General features: G+C 43.3%; 1 protein-coding gene across 1 annotated transcript; it reads left to right on the forward strand.

Annotated features, from left to right (window-relative positions):
* Positions 1-1,036: 1,036 nt before the first annotated feature.
* LOC138951111 (zinc finger protein 268-like) lies at positions 1,037-6,366 on the forward strand. The gene has a single exon (XM_070322763.1). It carries the CDS (start codon positions 2,352-2,354, stop codon positions 4,395-4,397), a length of 2,046 nt encoding a protein of 681 aa, XP_070178864.1. The 5' UTR covers positions 1,037-2,351; the 3' UTR covers positions 4,398-6,366.
* Positions 6,367-14,706: the final 8,340 nt, after the last annotated feature.

The following is a 14,706-nucleotide window of genomic DNA, read 5'->3' on the forward strand; positions in this document are numbered from 1 at the left end:
ATGTTAACACATACAGGAGAAAAGCCACATGCCTGCCTTAATTGCACAGAAAAAATATTCTCACAAAAACAGTTCGAAAATCCACATGTTAACATGCGATATACGCGTAAGGTGTGTGGGGGTCGTGTTGAGGCTGCGGCAACAACAAAAACTTAAAAATTCAAGTTTTGCTCAAAGTCACTTTTAAGGAAAGCAACTGCCTTTTCTTCCCCTTGTGAAAATGGTTTGGATCAGCATCTCAGATCAGGCCAGACTTGACATGGGTTAAGACCATCCCTTCACTTGGTTACATACTAACAATTCCTCACTGCCCCTGGTGAGTTGAAATTGCTGTACAGTGAAAACCTGATTTTCTTAGATTTTTGAAGGGTCTTAAAAGGGGGCGGGGGGGGTTCCACTGAATGAAATTATTTCTTGAGAAGCCAGTGGTTGCATTTACAACATTTAATTTAATTTATCAGCTAATGTCTACTATGCACAGGGATCACCCACACTGTTCATTTCTGGTATGTGACCAAGTGGACAGATGGTCGTATTCCATGCAAAGTCAAGCCAAATCTGAGATGGTAAGCCGAACTGTTTTCCTGAGAAGTTGTGTGCCTTTAAGTGACATCTTTTTCTGTCTTTCCTTAACGTCTCTTCTTTTCTTTCAGGAAGAGAATCTTTCTGTCTTTGGGAGTTGTGAATTTCTATCTTTCAGGAATGCTGTCTTACATACCTTCAGAAAAGGTATACTGTTCAAAAAAAGAAACGCATAGTTGCTACTTGCCAAATTTGTTTTATTTTTCGAAAGAATTAACTGAAAATCCAATATTTAGATTATTTGTTTGAAATTTGGTATGGACACAGTTGAATGCACACACAGTTCATTTGCATCTTCAAATCAATCAGTCAATCAATACGATTGGGTGCCGAGGCTGTCAAGTCAGTAGGGGGTGTGACTGCCTTGAGCAGCAACAACTGCCGGCACCTTCTGGGCTTGGACTGGATCAGATGCCGGATATCTTGCTGTGGGATGGTGTCCCACAATCTCCTGAAGTGCCTGCAATAGATCGCGGTGATTTGCCGGCGCTTCTTCTCGCCTGCGCACACGTCTGTCCAATTCATCCCAGAGGTGTTCTATCGGGTTCATGTCTGGCGACATGAATGGCCAGGGAAGCACCTGGACATGGTGGTCGGTGAGGAACTGGGTGGTGAGTCGTGCTGTGTGCCGGCGAGCGTTGTCCTGCTGGAATATGGCATCCTGGTCAGCCAGAAGAGGAAGGGCGTGTGGGCGCAGAATTTCCTCCACGTATCGCTGGGCAGTTATGCGCCCTTGGACGTGCACCAGGGTGCTCCTTCCAGCGGTATTGATCGCCCCCCACACCATGACGCCTCCACCACCATGAACGGGTGCCTCATCCACACAGTTAGGCGCGTAACGTTCGTTTACTCTTCGGTAGACCCTCCTCCGACCATCATGTCGCTGGAGCAGGAAGTAGGACTCGTCGCTGAACCACACGTGTCTCCAGTGATTCCGGACGGTCCAGCGAAGGTGCTGGTTGCCCCACTGCACTCGGTTCTGGCGATGGCGGCGGGTGAGGACAGCTCCTCTGTGAGGTCTGCGAGCTCTCAAACCAGCTTCATGCAGGCGGTTCCGCACGGTCTGGTCCGATAATCGGTGTGGCCCGGGGAGAGCCTGGACAGAAGATGAGGCCGACAGGAAACGATTCCGGAGATGGCGGAGCCGTATGAAGCGGTCGTGAGCAGCAGTTGTCGCCCTTGGTCTTCCCGCTCGTGGCAAGTCAGCAACGGAGCCAGTGGCTTGAAACCTGACCCACAGTCTACTGATGGTGCTCTGGGACACGTGGAAGTGCCTGGCGATTGCACTTTGACTTTGGCCTGCTTGTAAACAACCCAATGCAATTTGGCGGTCTTCTCTGCTCAATCGGGCCATCTTTCGTCGCTGAATTGTCGTCTGATTTCTTTGTGGCGAACAATCCGCTTTTATGGGTTTTGGAAGACATGGTGAGAGCTCAATATTCCCCGATTTCATGAGATTACACTGAAGCATGACGAGTGGTCATGCCAAATGAGCAATTTTGACATTGTCGCCACTGATAACGCATGCGTCACGTGCTCACTTGTGGCAATGGACGAAAGGTCGACGACCAGATAAAAATTTTCTGCAGTTTTGTGGATATCCTTGTAGCCATATAACTAAATTAACCAAATATTACAAGCTATGCGTTTCTTTTTTTGAACAGTATATGTAGACATTTTCATCATGAGACTTACAAAAGATTTTTGCATTTTCTGTTACAGCACCAGCAGGTGAAGATTTCAAGACGGACAAAACAGTTAACGTGCAGATGGAGCGTACATCAGAAATAACAACATCGTCCAGTGCTGACAGCAACGTTGTTTGGCTGAAACAAGAGGCACCTGAAATACCAACATTGTCCAGTGCTCAAGTAAAAAATCACATGTTGACAAGAGAAAGACCACATGCCTGCCTTAAATGTACAACAATATTTGGTCAAAACAAACACATGTTAACACATACAACTGAACAGCCACATGCCTGTCCTCATTGCGAAGAGAAATTTGCTCTGAAAGGGTATTTAAAGACCCACATGTTGACACATACAGGAGAAAAGCCACATGCCTGTCCTCATTGTTCAAAGAAATTTGCTTGGAAAGGGCATTTGAAGACCCACATGTTGACACATACAGAAGAAAAGCCACATGCCTGTCCTTGTTGTTCAAAGAAATTTGCTCGGAAAGGGGATTTGAAGACCCACATGTTGACACATACAGGAGAAAAGCCACATGCCTGTCCTCATTGTTCAAAGAAATTTGCTCACAAAATAACTTTAAAGACCCACATGTTGACACATACAAGAGAAAAGCCACATGCCTGTCCTCATTGTTCAAAGAAATTTGCTCAGAAAAGGGATTTGAAGAACCACATGTTGACACATACAGGAGAAAAGCCACATGCCTGTCCTTGTTGTTCAAAGAAATTTGCTCGGAAAGGGGATATAAAGATCCACATGTTGACACATACAGGAGAAAAGCCACATGCCTGTCCTCATTGTTCAAAGAAATTTGCTCACAAAGTGGCTTTGAAGACCCACATGTTGACACATACAGGAGAAAAGCCACATGCCTGTCCTCATTGTTCAAAGAAATTTGCTCGGAAAGAGTTTATAAAAACCCACGTGTTGACTAATACAGGAGAAAAGCCACATGCCTGTCCTCATTGCAAAGTAAAATTTGCTGAGAAAGGGCAATTAAAGACCCACATGTTGACACATTCAGGAGAAAAGCCACATGCCTGTCCTTATTGCAAAGTAAAATTTGCTCACAAAGGGCAATTAAAGCCTCACATGTTGACACATACAGGAGAAAAGCCACATGCCTGTCCTCATTGTTCAAAGAGATTTGCTCGGAAAGGGCATTTGAAGATCCACATGTTGACACATACAGGAGAAAAGCCACATGCCTGTCCTCATTGTTCAAAGAAATTTGCTCGGAAAGAGGTTTTGAAGACCCACATGTTGACACATACAGGAGAAGAGCCACATGCCTGTCCTCGTTGTTCAAAGAAATTTACTCGGAAAGGGCATTTGAAGTCCCACATGTTGACACATACAGGAGAAAAGCCACATGCCTGTCCTCGTTGTTCAAAGAAATTTGCTCGGAAAGAGGATATAAAGATCCACATGTTGACACATACAGGAGAAAAGCCACATGCCTGTCCTCATTGTTCAAAGAAATTTGCTCGGCAAGGGCATTTGAAGACCCACATGTTGACACATACAGGAGAAAAGCCACATGCCTGTCCTCATTGTTCAAAGAAATTTGCTCGGCAAGGGCATTTGAAGACCCACATGTTGACACATACAGGAGAAGAGCCACATGCCTGTCCTCGTTGCAAAGTGAAATTTGCTGAGAAAGGGCATTTAAAGACCCACATGTTGACACATACAGGAGAAAAGCCACATGCCTGTCCTCATTGTTCAAAGAAATTTGCTCGGAAAAAGGTTTTGAAGATCCACATGTTGACACATACAGGAGAAAAGCCACATGCCTGTCCTCATTGTTTAAAGAAATTTGCTTTCAAAGGGGTTTTGAAGACCCACATGTTGATACATACAGGAGAAAAGCCACATGCCTGTCCTCATTGCAAAGTAAAATTTGCTCGCAAAGGGCATTTGAAGACCCACATGTTGACACATACAGGAGAAGAGCCACATGGCTGTCCTCGTTATTCAAAGAAATTTGCTCGGAAAGATGGTTTGAAGACCCACATGTTGACACATACAGGAGAAAAGCCACATGCCTGCATTATTTGCACAGCAAAATATTCTCGCAAAAATAGGTTGAAAATCCACATGTTAACACATACTTGAGAAAAGCCACCTGTCCTCACTGCATTGTACAGGGAAATCTAAGCGGCGATCACGTGATCTGTGTAAAGGAAATTAGTTATCCGAGAAGTCATCCAAGAGAAGGTTGGAATAAAATGACTTGGGAATTACCACTTTAATTTGGGTGCAAACTTAATCGCAATAATATTTTTGCCAAGTTTAGTATATATTATTTATCGTTAGATTTGACTGTGATATCAACATTTATCAACCCCCCCCCCCCCCCCCGAGTTAGGGGGAGTCCCATATTGGTTGAGACAAGAAAGAATTTACCCGATGCTACTCTGCATGTCCTAAGAGGCGACTAACGGTTCTGTTTCTCTTTTTACCCTTGTTAAGTGTTTCTTGTGTAGAATATAGTCAATAGTTAGCTGTTGCTTTTCGGGTCCAGCGGACCATAATAGGCCAAATCAGGACCCCAATATAGTCAATGTTTGTGAAGATTTTAGTCAAGCAGTATGTAAGAAATGTTAGTCCTTTGTACTGGAAACAAATTAACAAGTGGCTCTATCCCATCTCTCCCCTTCACCTATCCCATCTCCCCCCTTTCTCCTATCCCATCCCCCCCCTTTCCCCGTCGCAATATAACCTTGAATGGTTGAAAACGACGTTAAACACCAAATAAAGAAAGAAAGAACCCGGCCGGGTCATACCTAAGACTTTAAAATTGGCAATCTAGTGGCTGCTCCGCCTGGCGTCTGGCATTATGGGGTTAATGCTAGGACACTAGTGTTGGTCCGGTGTCAGAATAATGTGACTGGGTGAGACATGATGCCTGTGCTGCGACTTCGGTCTTGTGTGTGGCGCACGTTATATGTCAAAGCAGCACCGCCCTGATATGGCCCTTCGTGGTCGGCTGGGCGTTAAGCAAGCAAACAAACAAACGCTAGTTTACAAGTAGTGCTTCTGCTGAACATCAAGATGTGATTAACCTTCGCCGGCACTCGTTATCGACTACACACGGACGCATTCGTGGGGCCGTGCAGACCCATGCTTCTCAAAGAAGGAAAAATGTGCATATCCTTTCGTGGCACTCGTGGGGCCGTGCAGACCCATGCTTCTCAAAGAAAGAAAAATATGCATATCTTTCCGTGCGGACCCAGAAGGGTGTTTGATTGCAAATATCTCTTAAACGAGTTGGAATTTTTTAATGAGCTTTTAGAAATGCCTCAGACACCTAAAAAGCTATCATCTCCTAAAAGCTCATTAAATGTCGGTGATAATTAATTAATTAATTAATGGTCAAATTTAGACTACACACGGTATTTGGTAACATATTATGGGTCTGCATGGCCCCACGAGTGCCACATCCCGCAGTGGGGCACTGCGGTTATGAAATTAAAGGCCCCTCCTGTTTTTGGAACCGCAGGAGCTTTCTAGTTTGCTGTTAGGTAGATTTTTGGTTCCTCTTTCCTGTCATGCTCTCTTTTTCTTCATGAATTCTTTTCATTTTTCTGCCTTCTTGCTCATTCACCTGTATTTTTTCCAACAATCTCTTCTCTTGCCGCTTGTCTCGCGATTCATGTATGGTTTAATCTGTTAGTGTTCTGATGTAAGTCCAGCAGTAGATAGGTTAAGCCTATTTTAACATACTGGAAACTGGTAATCTTCCAGTAGGTATTAATTTAGTTTTACTAAAGCCTGCTGGGACACAAGTAATGAGTTAGTGCATTTGTAAACAGGAATCGCTTGACAAGTGGCCCCCTTCATCCCCCCCCCCCCCCCCCCTTCCTCGTCCTGATATGGCTCTGCGTAGTCGGCTGGACGTTAAGCAACAAATAAATAAACAAACAAATCGTCGCAATATAACCTTGAATGGTTGAAAACGACGTTAAACACCAAATAAAGAAAGGAACCGCTTTACACTTCTCTTGCTATCATGATTATAATTATTTCTACAATGAACGCTTTAAGTTTTATATTCACCATTCCTTTAAGAACGTTTGATGCACACACACACACACACACACACACACACACACACGCACGCACACACACACATACACACACACGCACGCACACACAGAAAAACAGAAACACACACACACACACACACACACACAGGTTTGGGTTTGTGCGTCACTGAATAAGCAGACTATAATGCAGGTCTCTCCAAACGGTGCTTGAACCGCGTCCTGTACGCATACGTGCGCACGCACGCACGCACACAATACACGGCATTTCGAAAACACACGCATGCACGCGGCGTTAACATTTTACGCACGCACGTGCAAACAGACACACAGGGACAAAAAGACACACAAACACGCACGCACGTACTCACAGACGCGCACGCACTTACACACACATAGAAAAACACACAGAAAAACACACACAGAAACAAACACAGACGCACACACATACACTCACACGCACGCACGCATATACACACACACATGCACACAAACACAAACACACACACACACGATGCTGGGGAGGAGGGGGTATTCGGAAGGGGGGGGGGGGGGCAACTGTCCGCCCATGGTTTGGGGCATTTGTCTGGGGCAATTGTTTAGAGGGCAGATGTATACGGGGGAATTGTCCGGGGGATAATTAGCCTTCTACCGGAGACATCATTCACAACACGTCTAATTGTTGTCACTGGTGTGCACAAAACTTGGTTACTGGATAAAGCATCAAATTCATAATATTCGCTTTTGAGAATGCAATACAATGTCATAAGTGAGCAATCTAGGTGAGCATACACCTTTGTTTTAACCTTCGCAGCCGGTCGCTAAAAACATTCTTTGCAGCACGTCGTGAGTACCAAAGTAACCATACTTTTCAAAGAAGGAAAAACATGCACGGGTAAACAAAACAAGAACAAGAAGAAAAAAAAGAAAAAAATACAGAAATCAGGCTTTTCATTGAATGAGATTATCAAACTAAATATATTTCCGATTTTGTACTTACATTTATCTTTTACGTGTTGTGTAATTACGCACCAAGTTAATTCTTACCTGAAATAAACAGGAACCATAACTCAGCTTTTATTTTGACATCGAACCCACAATTATCTTCCTTACAATCGCGATTTTGTCTGAAAACTTCCAGAAACTCCTTTTTAAGACCCTATGATTTAAGACTTGCTCCTTTTAAGACCCTATGATTTAAGACTCGCTCCCTTTAAAGACCCTATGATTTAAGACTCGCTCCCTTTTAAGGCCCTATGATTTAAGACTCGCTCCCTTTTAAGACCCTATGATTTAAGACTCGCTCCTTTTTAAGACCCTATGATTTAGGACTCGCTCCTTTTTAAGACCCTATGATTTAAGACTCTTCCCTTTAAGACCCTGTTTTCTCAGACTTTCTGTTCATAACCTCTGTATACAAAAAGAACAGGATGTAGAAGAAAAACTTACCCGCGGTTCTCAAACTCCCGCTTGAGTTCGCTGCTTGTTCCTTGAGCCATCTTGAAATAGATCAGAACTCTTCTCAGAAAGAGAACCAGAAAGTCACATTACACTGTTAGAAGTATGGTTACTTAGTGTCTCACGACGTGCTGCGAAGATAATCGATGTTTGACCTTTGTTTATTTCATTACCTGTCAATCAATTTTAATGCGGGTTTAGGAGATAATAGATTTTTAGGTGTTTGAGGCATTTCCAAAAGCTCATTACAGAATTCCACCTAGTTTTCGAGATATTCGCAATTAAAGTCCGGACTGTGACAAAAGTACTCACGACCGGCTGCGAAGGTGAAAATGTTTTATTTTAAATCGCAAGATTCCGAATATGCCGTTACGCTCACTTCATGAGATTACAAGACTGACAAGCGAAACCCGGTGGGGCTGAAGAACTTCATGGAGTTCACACTTGCGTGATTTGATTTGAATTTTTTTTTTACAAATATGCTTATAAATGAATGAGCGACAAAATAATACCAACCTTGTCATGTGAGATTCCCAGGAGTTCAAGCAATCGGGGTCTGCACCTCGCCGGTACCAGAGGGCGTTACGAACGTAGCCGTCCAAAATGTCAACTACACCTTCTTTTTTCATGAATTACGTCATTATACACGACAAATTGTGAAAAAAACCGTCACGCATCTGTATGGCTGGGTGATTAACAAAGGTGCAAACATGAAAATGTATGCTTTCATGCAGTTGAATTGATGCTAGCTTTTATGTCGAGACACCACTTATCACATATTTACACATATACACACACTTCCATCCCCATACCGCACAATCTAAGACTTAACACTGGTATTAACAGTTCAAACATTTATTGAACTGGTATATACACATGTGTATCCACACATCAACAAACTCCCCTGACTGGGGTTCAAAATTCCACTAGCAACAAACTTGCTGCTGTACATTCCTCTTTAAGCACAAAACCCTGACCAGGGTAAAAATGTCTATACATGTACAACCAAACATTTAGCTGTTCTGAATCACTATTCCTCTGACACAAATGCAGAGGTTCGAAACAACACATATTTCTGTTCTATCAGGTTATTACTTTTTGGCATAATCGGGCGCAGAGTGGGGAGATAGACATAACCACAGGCAGTAATTGACCACTTTTTTAAACACCTAATTTTGAAATGCACCCCCTCCGCTTCTCTGTATCCAAATGCCCTCATCTGTACCAGCAAATCAGCAGGCCCCTGGCTGACGTCTCAGCTCTGTTTTGCCCATTACGTACTATGACTTGCAGAAGTAATCTGGTGGTGTACACCAACCAAATCACTCTGTTTAGCACGCCAACCCCTGGCTCTCACAGGGTGAGAAAGACTAGCAATGGATACAGGTCGGTAATGGTGCAGCCACAGGACCCTCCTCCACTGAACCAGACCACAACAACATGCCCACATGGCCTTTTGTAAGGGCTCAATCCTGGGAGGATCCTGCAGATATCGTTAAAGTTACTGATCCTGCAGATATCGTTAAAGTTACTGAATAGTTTGTGCTTCCAAGCAGAATTACTTTCGCCTGTGGCCATGTCTATCTTATGCCTCCACAAAGCACCGTAACACAACAGTAATGAAAAAAAAAAAAAAAAATTGCTATCAAATTGTAATTAAAATTAAACCAAAACAAAAACACCAAATGTAATGAGATTCAACCCCTGTGAATTAAGTGACTAAATCAGGATTAAATTAACATCCTTAACCTATAGAAGGGTGGGTGGGTGGTTTTAAATTGAAACTGCTAGGACTACTGTTGTTGGTCGAGCAAAAGCAAGGTGACTGGTATAGCTAGACAAATTGACGAAAACTGGAGCTAAAAAATTGTGCAACAAGTTCGGTGCTGGTGTAAACATCCGGGGTGTTTTGCTTCCAGACCAAGCTGTCTGAGAATAACCCAAATAGTTCGCATCTATACTAGACCAAATGCTGACACTGTAGCATGCTGAATAGGAATAACCAATTCAGAATACAGGAGTAGATCGTTCGCCCGACATAACAACATTTAAGATTGAGGCTTAAATGTCTTTATGTCGAGACACCACTTATCACATATTTACACATATACACACACTTCCATCCCCATACCGCACAATCTAAGACTTAAAGACATTTAAGCCTCAATCTTAAATGTTGTTATGTCGGGCGAACGACGTACTCCTGTATGGTGAATTGGTTTTATTCCTATTCAGCAGGCTACTGTGTCGGCATTTTGGGTTATTCTCAAATAGCTTGGTCGGGAGACAAAACACCCTGGATGATAGACCAGCACCAAAATTGTGGCGCAATTTCTAGCTCCAGTTTTCTTCAATTTTCTAGCTATACTAGTCACCTTGGTTTTGCTCGACCTACAACAGTAGCATAGCAGTTTCAATTTACATTCCTCATTAAGCACAAAACCCTGACCAGGGTAAAAATGTCTATACATGTACAACCAAACATTTAGCTGTTCTGAATCACTATTCCTCTGACACAAATGCAGAGGTTCGAAACAACACATATTTCTGTTCTATCAGGTTATTACTTTTTGGCATAATCGGGCGCAGAGTGGGGAGATAGACATAACCACAGGCAGTAATTGACCACTTTTTTAAACACCTAATTTTGAAATGCACCCCCTCCGCTTCTCTGTATCCAAATGCCCTCATCAGTGTACCAGCAAATTAGCAGGCCCCTGGCTGACGTCTCAGCTCTGTTTTGCCCATTACATACTATACTTGCAGAAGTAATCTGGTGGTGTACACCAACCAAATCACTCTGTTTAGCACGCCAACCCCTGGCTCTCACAGGGTGAGAAAGACTAGCAATGGATACAGGTCGGTAATAGTGCAGCCACAGGACCCTCCTCCACTGAACCAGACCACAACAACATGGCCTTTTGTAAGGGCTCAATCCTGGGAGGATCCTGCAGATATCGTTAAAGTTACTGATCCTGCAGATATCGTTAAAGTTACTGAATAGTTTGTGCTTCCAAGCAGAATTACTTTCGCCTGTGGCCATGTCTATCTTATGCCATCAAATTGCTAGCAATTTACGCCACTTCTGCCCGCCCTAATTATACATGTGAGCTGTCTCTCTAAGTTCGCAACAAAGAGTGTGTTGCCCCATTCGCTGAGGTGTACACCATCTGCGGCGAGGCACCAGCCGTCGTTGCTTATGTTGGGGTGCTTAATTACCTCCCCTCCCTCAGCCCCAAACACTTTTCTTGCCTTCCTTTGTGCCCATTTTCTGGCCCTCTCTGCCCCCGCTACAGATTGACTGTACCGCCAGCTCTGTCTGGGCAGCATGTCCGACCATACCAGGGTTGTGTCGGGGCATAAGGTCCGCATGAACAGGACACACTCCTCCAGTTCCTTCCTCCAGGTAAAGGTGTTGAGCAACCCAATATCATTGGCCCCAACATGCAGAACCATGTATGTTGGAGGCACACTAGTCTTCAGGGTCTCCACCACAAGCGGACGCACCTGGCCTAGGCGGAGTCCTGGTCGTCCAATAAGCCTTGTAGGTATTGGGAGCAGTAGACCCTGCCCTTTCTGTTTCAAACCCTTGTCCATGCGAGAAATAAAACTTGATCCTATGATCCAGCAAGCTGTAAACATATATATTTTTAAATGTTAATACTTAAGCGGAGGTTAATGCAGCTTATAAGATACACAAGTTTACCTCAAACTGATTCATACATATGCTGGGCAAGATGTCGATCAACTGCTTTAGCCTATCAAAAGTGATGGGCAGCCTGTTAACCTGTCGCTGGCCCTCCTTGGCCAACCCCTGTAACAATTACTTAAGTACAAAATTGTCGGTGGGGTCCTCCCAACCGTTCAGTTTGTGTTTACAGCTTCACCCGCTAAGTAAGTTCTAACTGTTGCTGGCGCACAGTGTTGTAAAGACAGACGCTGCAAAATGCAATACATGCGATTCTGGTGCGGGCCAGCTCTGGGGTAGCCCAAGAGAGTCCCTAAATGCCTCGAACCGGTGTACACCTTGTTCATAAGCAGTTTGTGTAGATGGCGCAATGGATTTTCGCACCAATCTTAGTGGGGAGATAGATATAACCACAGGCAGTAATTGACCACTTTTTTAAACACCTAATTTTGAAATGCACCCCCTCCGCTTCTCTGTATCCAAATGCCCTCATCTGTACCAGCAAATCAGCAGGCCCCTGGCTGACGTCTCAGCTCTGTTTTGCCCATTACGTACTATACTTGCAGAAGTAATCTGGTGGTGTACACCAACCAAATCACTCTGTTTAGCACGCCAACCCCTGGCTCTCACAGGGTGAGAAAGACTAGCAATGGATACAGGTTGGTAATGGTGCAGCCACAGGACCCTCCTCCACTAAACCAGACCACAACAACATGGCCTTTTGTAAGGGCTCAATCCTGGGAGGATCCTGCAGATATCGTTAAAGTTACTGAATGGTGTGTGCTTCCAAGCAGAATTATTTTCGCCTGTGGCCATGTCTATCTTGTGCCAACAAATTGCTAGCAATTTACCTTTTTCCCTCTTTTCTTCCTTTGGGACCAGGCGCCCCAGGTCGTCCAGGACAAAGGCCACTGTCTGCCTGTCCCTCGTGCCTGTCCATAAAGGCTTTGGCAAGGAGAATTGCCAGGTCGATGGATTTCTCCTCCACAATCTTTCTTCTGACATCATGTGCCACTGTTATAGAGAGGTGATCCATTCTATGACCCCTGTGTCCCCCCGCCCCACTCTCGAAAGCTTCCTCTAAAAATCTTAGTCTCTCAAGTAATTCACGTGTACCTGGATCGGTTCTGCTCATGGGCGCTGAAGTGCGGACATCCGACGATGTTGACATCTGCAACACTCAGACTATAAATAGTTGAAATACCATGTTATAACCCCGTGTTGTTCTTCCTTCTTCCCTTTCTGTAGTGGAAAGGTACAGCTCTATATGCCCAAGCTTTAGCCCCACTAAATTATTTAAGGTTCTAAGTTCTTGTCCAAGTATTTTTAGTGAAACTTTTCCCCCTAAAATCAACAATTAAAGAAATGTCTGAGTTTGATCTTTTACTTCTCAAACTTATTGTGGTTGCTTTTCCTTAATTATTTGTAATCACTGTAAAGTTCTTTCCTCAAATTCCTTAGTTCCCATTGAAATAATTAGTACAGCACTACATGGGAGGTAACTTGTGACACCCTATGATGAGCACTTTGTTATCCGGTGGTTACCAAGCTGTCTGAGAATAACCCAAATAGTTCGCATCTATACTAGACCAAATGCTGACACAGTAGCATGCTGAATAGGAATAACCAATTCAGAATACAGGAGTAGATCGTTCGCCCGACATAACAACATTTAAGATTGAGGCTTAAATGTCTTTATTATCTCAATTTCGAGAAACTCGGGTGTGGTGAATCACAACAAACAACATAAAACGTAAGAAAATAAATGAAATATTGAGGCGCAAATAATCAGCTCATAATAGTGTGTGTGTGTGAAGGGGGGGTGGGGGGTGGGGGTGCACACACACACACCGTCGAACACACACCGTCGAACACACACACACACACACACACACACACACAAACGCACAATTATACCAGCACGCACGCATGCACAGGCACTCGCACAAATACATACAAACACTTTCACACACACACACACACACACACCCACACACAAACACATGTGCGCACGTGCACAGCAAATAAATGAATGAATCAATCAATCAATATGAGGCTTATATCGCGCGTATTCCGTGGGTACAATTCTAAGCGCAGGAATTTTTTATTTAAAATGTGGTTTTTTTAATGCAATTTATATCGCAAGTGTGAATGGGCTTCAGAGTGAAATGGATCTGAATGCAACTGTTGTAAATTTATGTTAAGAAGTGAGAGTGGAGAAATATTTTGCTTTGTGCTTTTCAATAAATATGAAGTAACACTAAGATACTGTTCTCTGTTGTTTTTGTGAAATATCAAATGTGTACTTTTTTCTGTTTATACTCCGCAGAGAAGAGAAACAAAGACAAACTTAACATCATAAATAACAACTAAGGAAGTTGTAAATGCAGGATGCATTGATTGATTTGTCCTGGCTACATGTGATTATAAAGATTATAATAATGAATGTCAGTTGTGATACCAGTAAACCATACAAGCAAATTATATATTATATGTGTTCAATACAAACCTTTCAGAAAAAAACCCACATCACAGTGTTATATATATACATATATATACCGTAAAATCCCTAGCATAAGCCCACCCCCCCTGTGCACAGATTTAGGGTAAAATTGGGGGGTGGGCGTTTGCTAGGGATAGACCCCTTTGCACAAAGTAAGTTTTGTGCTCAACCATGTAATTGAGTGAATACAAACCCCGAAAGCATGTTAGGTCGTGTGAGTAGAAGTGAAGGAAAAAAGAAGAAAAAAGGGACTTTGAGGCAAAGAAGGCAAACGAGGACAATCATGAGAGAATTGAATTGAATTGAATTGAAATTTACTTTACGAGGGTGACAGAATAAGCAATGTATACATGCTTCTTTTCATCCGGCCCTCGCCCATAAGAGAGAAAGAGAGAGAGAGAAAGAAACAAGTCGCGTAAGGCGAAAATACAATATTTAGTCAAGTAGCTGTCGAACTCACAGAATGAAACTGAACGCAATGCAACGCAGCAAGACCGTATACTCGTGGTCCACCGCTCACGGCATTGGCAGTGAAATTGACAAGAAGAGCGGGGTAGTGGTTACGCTATGCTGCATAGCACGCTTTTCTGTACCTCTCTTCGTTTTAACTTTCTGAGCGTGTTTTTAATCCAAACATATCATATCTATATATTTTTGGAATCAGGAACCGACAAGGAATAAGATGAAAGTGTTTTTAAATTGATTTCGAAAAAAAAATTTTGATAATAA

Source organism: Littorina saxatilis, linkage group LG16 (assembly GCF_037325665.1).
Source record: "Littorina saxatilis isolate snail1 linkage group LG16, US_GU_Lsax_2.0, whole genome shotgun sequence".
Classification (NCBI taxonomy): domain Eukaryota; kingdom Metazoa; phylum Mollusca; class Gastropoda; order Littorinimorpha; family Littorinidae; genus Littorina; species Littorina saxatilis.